This window comes from Bactrocera latifrons, unplaced genomic scaffold (genome assembly GCF_001853355.1).
Source record: "Bactrocera latifrons isolate USDA-ARS-PBARC rearing strain unplaced genomic scaffold, ASM185335v1 scaffold_41, whole genome shotgun sequence".
NCBI classification, from domain to species: Eukaryota; Metazoa; Arthropoda; class Insecta; order Diptera; family Tephritidae; genus Bactrocera; species Bactrocera latifrons.
Window position 1 is genome coordinate 340,176 of NW_017537057.1, and position 12,755 is coordinate 352,930.

At 37.0% G+C, this 12,755-nt stretch overlaps 2 protein-coding genes across 9 annotated transcripts in view; both read right to left on the reverse strand.

Annotated features, from left to right (window-relative positions):
- The window catches only part of LOC108972603, a 228,897-nt gene that overhangs the window by 56,241 nt on the left and 159,901 nt on the right, over nt 1-12,755 (reverse strand). The window lies entirely within an intron of this gene.
- Nucleotides 3,477-4,767, reverse strand: LOC108972605. Its single transcript, XM_018939251.1, has one exon. It carries the CDS (start codon nt 4,578-4,580, stop codon nt 3,675-3,677), a length of 906 nt encoding a protein of 301 aa, XP_018794796.1. The 5' UTR covers nt 4,581-4,767; the 3' UTR covers nt 3,477-3,674.

Below are 12,755 nucleotides of genomic sequence, written 5' to 3' on the forward strand. Positions count from 1 at the left end.
CTTCAAAGCAACTACTTTACATTACTTTTAAGTATATATATACATATATATATTAAGCGTAATTCAATTTGCAGCTTCAATTTATAATGAATCAATGTTGACACCTGAAACTCATTTTAAGTTCCCAACAGCCGTGACTGAAGCGATTCTCCGCTAATATAATTGCCTATGTAAACAAATGCCCGTCACCGAAGCTCAGCAAGCAACGCTCGCATGCAGTTGTTAAAGCTGGATTGCATATATACATATGTATGTATTACATACGAGATTTACATACATCTTTGCTAAATCCACAATATATCCCGACACTTAGTGGCACTTCAGCAGCATGAACTCTAACAAATGCAGATATGTGATAAAACTTGATGGTGTGTTGATTTTGCTTTTTAGAGGCACAGAGAGAGTAGATTTGCTCACACGTACAGATGAATCGATGTATATAAATCTATGTTATATGGCATTGTATGAACAGATAACGGATCGTATGTTCATTGTTGTTTTAAAGTGTGCTTTCATGTGGCAACCACAGCTTCCTTTTTTGACTTTGGGTGAATGTATTTTTACTGTTTGATTTGTATGCTTGTATTAGTGTGTTTTCAAACACTTTAGTGCCTCGTGGAAGAGGGTGATTTTGATGTATAATGTCTGTTTATGTGTATGGGTGTGAAGTACACTATTGGCTATTTGAAAAAGAAAAAAAAAACTGGTTTAAACATTCAGTGCAGATTGGTTATAGTCTATAAGATAATCAAAAACTGAACTGCTTTTCATAAAACCATCCTTTTTGAGCACACTTATATAAATATATATATATATTTCGGAATTCGAAAACAAACCCAAATTTTAGTTGTCGAAAATCGGTTTACTGTTTTTCAAAATATTCCTCATAATGATAGTTTATAGATCTGGAATGCGGAGTGGATTTCTTTTCGAATCCCGAAATATAAAAGACAACTCTCCTGTATTGCCCAATTCTCAAAACACTTTTGTCACTTTGATTGAAGTGTATCCAAAACATGCATTCTAAACGTATTATCCGCCTCTGCTGGTGTCAGAAAACGTTGAAACCTTGGTTGAATTCTTACGTACAGGAATAAGAAAAACTTATTCTTTGTCAAGTCAGGAAGTCTTAACTATATGGTGGATCACTCATTAAAGCAACGCTTTGAGCGCTCAAATTTTCACGATTTAATGCCATTTTTTGGCCAAGATGAATAGTTTAAGTTACTGTAAACTACACAAAAATGCTCATATGCCCAAAGGCACTGAGTATGTATGTATATCATAAAAAATGTCAAACTTTACGATAAAGTTGTGAGACGCCAGATTGCAACACTAAGGTTGTCAAATCTAAGGGTATAGGCGACGTACGTATATATTTTTTTTACTTTTTGCTACTTTTTCTCCATTTTTTCCAATAAAGTAAAGAAATAAATGGTCAACAAAATGTACATATAAACAAATATATACTAGTTTAATTTCAACTTAAAAAACAATACATAATACAACTTAGAGCAGTTTTATTTTTATAACCTCTTTAGTTAATTAAATTCTTTTTATAAAATTTACAGTAAGATTTTGGCAGCAAAAATTTCACAACACCGCATTCGACGCACATCATTAATTATATGCTACTAAACTAAGTATGTAGTCATCAGTTTGTGTCTCCATGCACACCCTTCTCTTTCCAAAGAATGCTTGTAAAATGACGCCTTTGCTTTTTGCATGTCAAATTTTGTATCTCATTAATGAATTCACTTTTAATTAAGATTACTTCATTAGTGTTGCTCCATAGGCTCCACAGGTCGGTGTAAACCACCTGTCGCTTTATTATGGTTGCTGTTAATTAAAAATAGCTAAATTTTTTGGCGTTGAAGCGCTTGCTAGTGGAGTTTAAAATGACTTTGTGCTGTTTGCGCATGTAAAAAGTATTGTAAGCTACTATTTCCACTTTGTTAGAAAGTTTACATTAAAAAAATTCCCATTCGATATTATGCTCTTACTACAGGTACATACGAGTATATGCTAGCGCTTCTTCCAATCGTGGAAACAATTCTCAAAGTCAATTCTTGGAATACTCTTTAGTTCTGTCAGCGATTTTCATCTACGCCTTAAAACGACGGCCCTTTCAGGTTTTTTTGTTTTTGTTTTTGAAGATATAGAAATGTCACGCGGAGCCTTGTCTGAGGAATATGAGGCCTGGGGCATCGTTACAGTATTGATTTTGGACAAAAATTCACGCACAAGCAGCGAAGTGTGACCTCATAAAAGCACGCCCAATCTTAGCTCTTGCTATAGACAAAGTAAGCAATGCATACGGCAAATTTTTTTTGTTCATATTTTAGGGGCATGTATACATATCAACACAATAAAAACGGCGAAGTTTTAAAAGTCTCGTTGTTTTCCAAGTGCTATTCAATTCATGATCTCTACATCATTAATTTTAGAAGTCGCCTTGTCTCCAAAACGACGCAGGATAAGATATCAATTTTGTATCATCAAACCATCTTTCCGAAGAATATTTTTGCGTGATCTTGATTTCTTTCTGAAACACTGTAATTGCATATGTGTGCAGTCTTTTACTAGGACCGTATGATACCATGTATTATATTTACATGGCTTTTGACGATCGAAAAAATGCCTGCTTGCACGAATTATTTTTTCATATAATAAATTAATTAATTTATTACGACTTCTGAGAATATCAAAGAGAAAAATTTTAATAATTTTCTGTGTTTTTTTAATTTTTTGAGTATAAGCCGTGACTAAACGAAGGATTTGAAAAAATTAATATTTGGCAAAGTTGCAAAAGAATAGCTATAATTTATTATTTTTTACCCCAAATTTCCTTGAAAATTAGTTGAAATCGAAAAAGGCCTTCGATCAATCACGAGATCATCCAACTGTGAAAAATTTCTATAAGATCGCTTCAAATTTGAAAACGATGTTTCGAGAAAAGCCCGATCAAACATTAAAGTAGCGGACCGACCTTGAACACAGTGTTTCGAGAAAAATCCGATAAAACATTGAAGTAGCCGACCAGTCTAGGCTGTTGGCTTCGTAAAGGTCCTATTCACTACACTTTTATTGCTATTGATTGACACTTTAGGAAAACTATTGTAGGTATTAAAACATACTTAAAGATTTAGTGGAAATTTCGAAACTTACTTAACCCCTCAAGTGAATCAAGTATTGATTGTTGAATTTCTCGAAAATTCGACTAATACTTATATTTGTTGAACTTTATAGGTTCTAGTGAGGAGACTTTCGACCTTCGCCATCCAAGATTTAGCTTAAAAAGTGTAATAATTGTTGCTAACTAGAATGCAGAAAAATTCAAATTCTTCAATACCCCCGTCAGCAAACCACCCAACCCTATATAAAAAGTCGTAATCAATTCAATTAAAAGCAAATGTTTGTGTTTTTGTGCTTAATTTTTTTATAACAATACTTATACATCTACATAAATACAAATTAGTAATAAATATAATTTCCATAACCATCATTGTTTCTAATAATAATTTCGCCTTGTTGTCCTTGTCCGTTTTGCTCTTTTCGTCCATTTGTCCATTAGTCTTCTTTATCATACGAAAAGTGCGTCATGTCTTGGAGATTGCCGTGGAATCTTTCGTATGTACACGTTTGCTACTGCATACGTGTATGTCTAGTTTGTCTTACAATGTCATGTAGCGCAGCGCTTTGTCCAACATCTCCAAGTCGCTGGGCTTTTCCGGTTCTTCCTCGACCACGACGTGCTTCTTCATTTTGCGTATATAACGTAAGGCGAAACGCTTGTATTTCTGCTTGATGAACTCGTGGAAATCGTGCTCTTCATGCTCCTTGCTGACATTGAGATTGGAGGCAGCTTTTTTGATGCGTACTATTTCCTCAGGTTGATCTTTTTGTTGATTCTTTAAGATCTCGCGCCGCAGCAGTAAAGCAAGTATGCGTGAGCCGGTCGATATTTTCGGCTTCTCGGCCAATGCGTTCGTGCGTGAACGGAATGGTTTTTGTTGTGGCGTGTCAGCTAGTGGATATATGCCAGACTCTTCAGAATCCGAACCGGAATTGTTATCTTTTAGTGCTCTCGGTGATGGGGCAAACAGTAAGCGTGGTTTTTTCGCCGTACTAACTGGTGTGCGATCCGGGCTTGCATTGGCATCGCTGAAGTAAGTCTCTTCCTCGTCCGAGGATCGGCGCATTGAGATTGGACGTTTTGGCTGCAGTTCTTGGCGTTCGATTGGCGATTCTGGTTGCAGTTTGCGGTTACATCGCGGCGTTTCTCTCGCAATGCATAAAGAACGCAATTCTTCATTCACTGATGATGTGGGACTTGGCATGCAGCCCACATTGCTTGGCTGTGTGGCGATTTGCAGTGCGTTCTCCAGTATTGTGCGCGTCTCACGTATTTGCTCCTCGAAGCGTTGGCGCTCTTTGCGTTTCAGATTTTCTATGGTCTCCAAGTTCTCGACGAAGAGCGATAGATCCTCCTTGGAGAAGTATGCTGTGTTTACGCGAAACTCAGATGACGAATGGAAAACGGGTATTGAGAAGAAACTGGCGTTTTGTTGCGTAGCCATTTCCGTAGTTGTTGTTTCTCACGTTCGTTTGGTAAATAAATTTCTTATTAAAATTTAGAACTATTACTCTCGCTTTTTTTGCTCTGGTCGTGTTGTTTAGATTGCAACAATATTCTAGCGAATGCTGCTCTCTGCCTCACGGCGTGCACCTTTTATAGCCAAAGGTGTGCGCCTGCACAGGTAGCTGCCTAAAACTGTCTCGCCGTGGACTTCGTTACTATGATCGTGCCCTTGGCGCGCCCACCTATCGCCACTGTCTGCTATCTACCTGTCTAGCCGAATATGCGAATTCCATAGGTGCGTCGTCGCGTGGGAAAATCCAGGCTTGTAAAATTTGAGTTATCCTTTCTGCAACTATCCTTAAGTAGCTCATTAAGCGGGTGCCTTTGTACAAATGTGTATTCGTGATATATTTTTTACCTTGAAATAGGTAAATGATGAGATCCGTTCGCGTTCAGCGTGCGCTTGTTGTTATTCTCGAAATAAATATTTTTGCATATTCTTATGTCCCCTTTATATGCGCATTTTTACGTGGAAAATTTACCGAATTATCACAATTGCAAATCTGTTTATTCAACAATTTTCCTTTCATATGTGCAATTTTGAATTTCTTACGGTTGCCAGATTTTGTCACTGCTCAAGTCCTTGAACAAAAGGTGTCAATGTGCGTAATTTACCGTTGCTTTTGTTTCGCGAATAAAATCTCATTTTCCTTTTGTATTTACGTGAAGTGCTTTTGTTTCTTGCTACTAACCAATATGTCACGTGCTCAAGGACGGTGTTGAAATTGGTTAAGTGCCGGATTAGTTTGCATTTCTTTTATTATTCTTAATGCTATTTGTCATATTAATAGTAATCTAACAATTATGTAAAAACTAGAATGCTCTAGAACTTCTAAGATGGAAATTAATTATAAAGCAGATAATGTGTGCGCTGCACTAAAAGTTGACTTCATTCTGCTATATTTAATGTTATTTATTAAAATCAGATTCAGTCTACTCATCAAGTATCATAAAACTTCAAAGCTGCTCACTATTGCATCACGTGTCAGATTTGAGGCGCACAGAGTTTATGCAATGCTTGAGAAGGCTGCTTTAAGGGGTTGGACCGGTTACACCTCTGTAAAAACTCGATTTTTTTATTATGTTATGTTAATAACCTCTATTGAGTATTCATCCAAGTAATAGTTTTGGAAATACATCCCTGCAAAGTTGCGCACTCAAGGTCAGCTTTATAGTCAACAACTTTAAACGCGTTTTTCTCGAAACTGTTTTCAAACACGGTTGTCAGGATTTTTCGTGAACTACTTGACAGATCTAAATGAAATTTTACATAGGTCTACGAGATATAACTTGCTAAGTCTTGAGAACTAAGATTTTTTTCCCTTACAACTATTTATAAGATGTTTTTCATAAAATTTTAATATTTTTGTAATAAAAGGTATTTTAGATTTATGGACTCCAAAAAAAAAAAAAAAAAAAAATTATCAAAGTCTGAGAAATTTATAGATTTGAACGTATTTTTGCCATGAAAAATGTTTTTCTGAACACCTTAACGAAGAGAGCATAGAAATTATAGAGGGTCTCATTTTATCGCATGACATCGAATGGATCCCAATAGATCGAAAAGAAATCTCAATCTTAACTCTTCGAGTATCGATGGAATTATAGTTTTTTTGATATTTAATCAGACAAGTAAGTCCTAAAAAGTTAATCTATATGTAATCTTAAGATGAATTTTTGCGTAACTAAAAAGTACTAAACCGGGTTTCGCATTATAGAAACACTTTTTATCGAGCGAAATTTATCTTTGGATTGCCAGGAAAAACAAAAAGCTCTGGAGAAATATCATTAGTATACAGTAATTTTGCGACTGTGGTGTTAGAGGCTGTTCCTTGCTAAATTTGGGTTGCTAAAACTGAAAATAATAGTAAAGTTTCCTAACATGAAGAATTGTGTGTGTCTGCAACACACACAAAGTAGTAGGTCTCAAACTACCAATATTTGACAAAATAACAGAAACAGTTTTATATAATAGAAACTTTTTCAACTCATTTTCGTAATCACCCCAGTTACCCCACAAGTCTGCTAAGCGCATAAGTCGCGAAACTTTTCCTTCAGATTTCTTGAGTGTTGTAAAGGAACATGTGGAGTTGCGCTCTGGTATGTTCGGTTAGGTTAAAAGACTGCTAAGACTCTCCAGAGGGGAGGCATAATTCCGCTTGTACAGTTGTAAAGGCTGTTCGTTTGAGTTTCCGAAAAATCCTTATATATGTAGATCAACAGATGTTAATAGATGGACGAGGCACTTTGAGACTACAACAAATCAATATTAACAACCAAGCTAGCCGAAAGCGTTTCTACCGAGATGTTGCAACATCAGTCTGGCAAAACGTAAACAGTTGAGAAGAACCTGCCTAACTGATTTCACATCGCCTCTTCGTACTTGGCAATTTACGTTCGGCAAAAGTAAAAAAATGTAGACTCTCGCATGTAAGCCCATCAGCACGGTTATCGTGACTGCTAGATGAACCTTGCTAAGAGCAAGTAGCTCGGAGGATATCTTACGTACCATTTTGGACCAGAAAGGACTCATAGCCGCACAATTTTTTGCTTTTTGACCAAACGGATCTCGAAGCACACGGGATGTGCAAGCTCACGGGTGGTCCATAAGTTAGAGCGCGAAATGACAATTGAGTGCCGGCTCCTTACTATTAGATTAAACACTATTTCGGATCCTGACAGTGGAATGGTTTTGGGGGTTAATTATGAGTACAACTGCTTAAGAAGTTCCTCTCGAATTATGATTGCATTCAGGCTAAAGAGGTTTTAGGTTCAAATTCAATTTCACATTTTGTATTCCTAACAAAATTAATTATTATTAAATGAAAAATTATTCCACTTTTAATTATTATATTTTCTTAAAAAACTTGAGCTAAAAGACGTGACATTCCATTTACTTAYAGTACAATCTGAACCATTGCATTGTTCTCATAATCATCCACAATTTTCCCCCTCAAGACACAATGTGAGTCGGCTTTCAATAAAGATTGAAGAATGCTTTCATTTCATGAACTACAAACTCAAACTCCTCAAAATGAATTAAACAATTGTGCTGTGCGACGGCTCGAAGTCAAAGTTGTTGCTAACATTTAACCCGTTGTTGTCCAGTACAATGCACAACAACAGCAAACACATTTTTTACAGCAAGAAAAGTTCAAGAAGAGTACAAGTTTCTTGTGAAGTCTTTCGCTTGATGGACAGCGTTGACTTTTTGATTTAAGTAAGTGGATTTTAATTTAGACACAATTTGCGGCAGCACAGCAAATAAATTGAATTTAAGTGTATTAATGTCATAACGGGAAACCCATGAATGGGGTGTGGCATGGCAGGATACTAAAGCGTGTATACAATTTGTAAGCAAAAGTGCAAAAACGGCAAATTCAGTGATGGAAAAACACACAAGAGCATACGAACGAACCGGCTACAGCCTACATAACCTAAAAAATATGTGCCTCATAATCTCAAAGTATATTTTTAGTGCCACAAATTGCCTGTATAAATAAGCGCCTATTTATTTGTAGCATTTTAACTGACAGACTGACTTTTAGAAACAACAAATTTATTTCTTTATGCCTTTCGCTTTCACTTTCGTCACATATTTTCTTTGCATTTGACTTAAGCCTTTCTGTGTCTTATTATTTTTACACAGATTGCCTTATACATAGATTTTCCTACATTTTTCCTAAAATAAATAAATAATCTGCTTTTTCTTGCTTTTCGCTTTTGTCTTTTCGCATTATTATTGTTGTTGTTATTGCATTGTGTTTTGTTGTTTCTTGGGACAGCTTTCATGTTATTATGTCTCATGCCAGACTCTCGGTCACAGCTGTCAAATTAGTGTAATTGTCAGTGGGACGCGCGTTTGCGGTCGCACAGCTCATAAGCAGCGTCAGCGACTGCGAATTCCGCCAGCGTACACATCCATACACACGTGCGTAAACACATACTATGTCACTTATATAGGTATTAATGTACTGTACGTCGTCGCCAAGCATGAACGTCATTGTGCGGTCACCTCACCGACGTCGTCACGGTTGTCATTGCTTTGCTGGTCGTCGACGCACTCCTGCGCTATGCGCTCAGCAAGCTAGCGAGGTTCTTGCGGTGCAGCGACTCACTCAACCGTCTAGCGCAGCACGTTCATTGCACTTGTGTGTCCGTCGGCGACCAGCAGTCGGTCGTCGTCAGATCTGACGACGCACATTGTCTTGTTATTTTGGCAATGCTTCTGTCAATTATTTACTCTCGCCCAATCGGTTGAAGTAGCGTCTCCTTTACATTCTTTACCCCCTCCCACGCGCGTTTTATCAACGCTCGCCATCGTTTTACAAGTGTCAGCCGCAGATTGACATGTTTAATTTGACAGTCGCCAAGTCATTGACGCCATAAATAACGAGCAGCGGCGACGTTTACGTTGAAATAAAAGCGAAAAATGCCAAATAGCGCAAAAAAGTGATTCGCCCTTTAAGGATATGCTGACAGTCCAACGTAAATTACTCAAAAAGATTTTCATGGAGTGATAAATTGTCAGTACGCTGTCAAGCAAACTATGGTTTGAAGTATATAAACATGAGCGGAGGCGTGGAACAGTTAACGGAAATATGATGTTAACGTAAATTGTTTTATATGTTCTTGAGATTGTGGAGTGTTCATGAAGGCTTGCATGGGAGGAGCGATGTTTGCTTTCATAGCTCTTAAACGTGATAATTGCAGATGATGTAATAACCAGATCTCTAAGTAGATAATCCTAATTTCGTTCATCCTGATCAACTGGAGACTAGATACCGAACGTACTTTAATGGAACTATGGAGCATACTTTACTAGTTCTAAAGATAAAACTATTTGCTCTAACGTTCTCTCAGTAGTATGTAGAGAGTATAGATTTACTTGTAACACAATAGTGACGATATTTTACTAGTTTTGGTTACATCAGATTAGAAGTATTAACCTCAAGAGTAGTTTTCGCATTTGAAGCAACCTCTACAGAGAGCTAGTAAGACTGATCTACTGCTGATCGGGTCCATTGATGATTTGTTTACTAAGTATTTTATTTCAATTGCTAAAGCTTTCAGGAGTTAGTTTTCACACAGCTTACGGTATTAAAACGATTTATTTAATTTCTGAATTAAGCGCACATTCGCATTAATTATTGCAATCACAGCAATTGCGCCAAGAATTCATTATCGTTTCATAGCTCAACGCCTGTTGGGTTTTGTAATGGAGACGAGAGGTATGGCTTTCAGTAATCGTACTCTCCACGTTAATTGCAACATTCTTTCAGCGATTTTAACTTATTTAGTTGCGTGAAAAATGTAATGTGAGATGTTTCATGGCAAGTTACATAAACTTTATTTATTTGACTTTAATCAATATTTCTTAGAGAAGTTTTTTGTTTTGAAGAATTACATGTAGTCTAGAAATAATTTTGAGTAATATTCTCATATGTGGTATCTATAATCTTGAGAGATAAACAGTTACAAAGCCCCAATAAAATAGTTGAGGTCTGTTTTAGGGGCGGAAAAAATTCCGCAAATAAATTTAAGGGACACTCCCGTATTGGCAGTTCTTACCTGGTCAAGAATGAGGATCATCATACCCATACATGCACATATATATATATACAAACAATGTACTCACAAAAACTTTAAGCTAATGCCGTAGTATGCTTAATCATTAAGTTTATTCCCAAACAAATAGTGGCGTCATATTACCAATATCAGCAATTTTACAACACGAAATCATGCTCTTTACAGAAGCTACATATATGAATATAAAAGTGTGTAATATATTTGTTTGCATAATACATATTTGTATACATATTAGGGTGAGCCAAAAAAAAACAAATTTGGAATTTAACCGAATAGACTACGTAGCTGAGAGTGTACACAAGGACCGTGGAGAGTCGTTGGAAAAGTTCTAAGAAGATCCGACGTTTTCGAGCAAAATTTTGTTGAACGATGAGGCCCATTTGTGGCTTAATGGGTATGCAAATAAGCAAAACTGTCGCATTTGGGACGAAAAGCACCCCGAAGAAATTCAAGAGTTGAGATTCCCTCCAGAAAACACAACGGTTTGGCGTGATTTGTGAGCCGCTGGAGTCATCGGTTCATATTTCTTCAAAAATGAAGCCGGTAAGAACGTAACGGACAATGGCGGCCGTTATCGTGACATGGTTACAACAAAACGGCGCATCGCGTCAATCAATGGATTTATGGAAAGACCGCATTGGCAAGTAGATAATTTCACTTCCTGGGTCGGTTGATTGGCCACCAAGATCGTTTGATATTACACCGTTAGACATTTTCCTGTGAAGATATGTAAAGTCTAAAGTCTATACGGAGAATCCCGCTTCAATTCAGGCCTTGAAGAAAACATCACTCGTGTCATTCTCCAGCTCGAAATGGTCGAACGAGTCTTCGAAATTCGAACTTAACGGATGGATCGTCCTAAACCTCTTAGACTGGTATCATTTATATGGGCAACTTTGATCGCTCAGCAACATCTTTTCAAATTAAGCTAAAATCTAGCTTATTCAGCGATTTTTTCGGTATAGAGGTTCATTTTATTTCATTAATTCTATTTGGGATTTTTTTTTGACGCACCCTAATGCATAGGCATATAATATAGCGTGAATTTATTTATTATTATTTACGTAATTTGCTGCTAAGCAATAACTGCTTAATTGACAATCGGTTAAGCCGGAGTATTGATAAACTCGATTGATTAAAGGAGCTTTTGTATGTATGTGTGATATATGTATATATGTTATGTAATATGCATATAAACATACTAAGTGTGGGTGAAATTAAGCTTATGCAGCTTGCTTATGTTTACGTAGCGTGTGCTTGCGCTGTGATATGCGCGGCTTTGGTTCATATTTTGAAGAAACAAGCCAGCAGACACAACAAATGCAAAGCAGTTGCGAACACAGCAGGGCACAAAACTGCAAGAACTATATTTTATATCTGGGTTGCATGTGTTGCAGTGCTCTGTGGCAGCGGCGAGCTAATCAAACTGCAACTTTTGCAACCGCGCGCCCACTTTGGCGCAAATAAACATAGATATCTGGCAATAAAGTGTATTTTTATATACATATACACATAGGTATACACACATTAAAACATATATATACATATACATACCGCAGCGCGATGAACTCACGCAACTTCAGCGCAAAGTCTTTGCAAGTTGCAACGAAATGCAAACTGCTCATTCTGCGAAGCACACACATTATGACACACATACATAAGCATATAATATGTATGCAAGTGTTTATATAAAATGTACGTTTGCACGTTTGTTTGTGTTGTTTGCAATTTGTTCTGCCGTTTGCCAGGGCGTTGCTGGCTGTCGCTTGCAACATTGTTTTGTGTCGTGCGGCGCAACTATTTCTGCTTAGCCAAGACACAAGCAGCAACAACAAACTACTTGTATTACTTCTCTTGTAGAATAATGTGCAACATACGCGTATTGACATGGCAAGCAAACGACGAGTGGGCAAGGCGGTGTCTCTGTGTGCCGCTGTGTGTTGCAATTGCTTTGTTGCAGCCAAAGACAAACAGTCGCATTCACCGTTAATAAAGAATGCAACTTTGTTAAGGGCAAAGTAAGTTTCGAAAGCAGCTCCTCATGTGTATATGTATTTGTGTGCGTGGTGGAAGCAGTGAGCACCCTTTATGCGCTTCTTTGCACTTTTATTAAATTCAATTGCAATTGAAGCAATAAACAAGTTTAATTTCTCGTGACATTTCGAAATGCAGTGCAGACAATGCTATTTATCTGAATTTATTGGCTACGCATGCATAAAAAACACATACAAACATTAGTCACTTACATAAGCAGCTGCCATAAACTCGCTTACAGGATGACAGTAATCAGCCGCCTATAAATGTTCGCGGCAAATAATTTTTTTATTGATTATATTCAAAGCTTTCGCAACTACATGTACATATGTATATACATAAAAAAATATATAATCACCTAAAATGCAAAACATAAAAATATATGTAAACAAGTAAGGAAGGGCTAAGTTCGGGTGTCACCGAACATTTTAGACTCTCGCATGATAAAGTGATAATCGAGATTTCAGGCGTGGTTGTGAACCGATTTCAC

Bases quoted from the DNA above. Each gene is read 5' to 3' on its own strand.
- LOC108972605 (XM_018939251.1), bottom strand. From the start codon at position 4,580: ATGGCTACGCAACAAAACGCCAGTTTCTTCTCAATACCCGTTTTCCAT.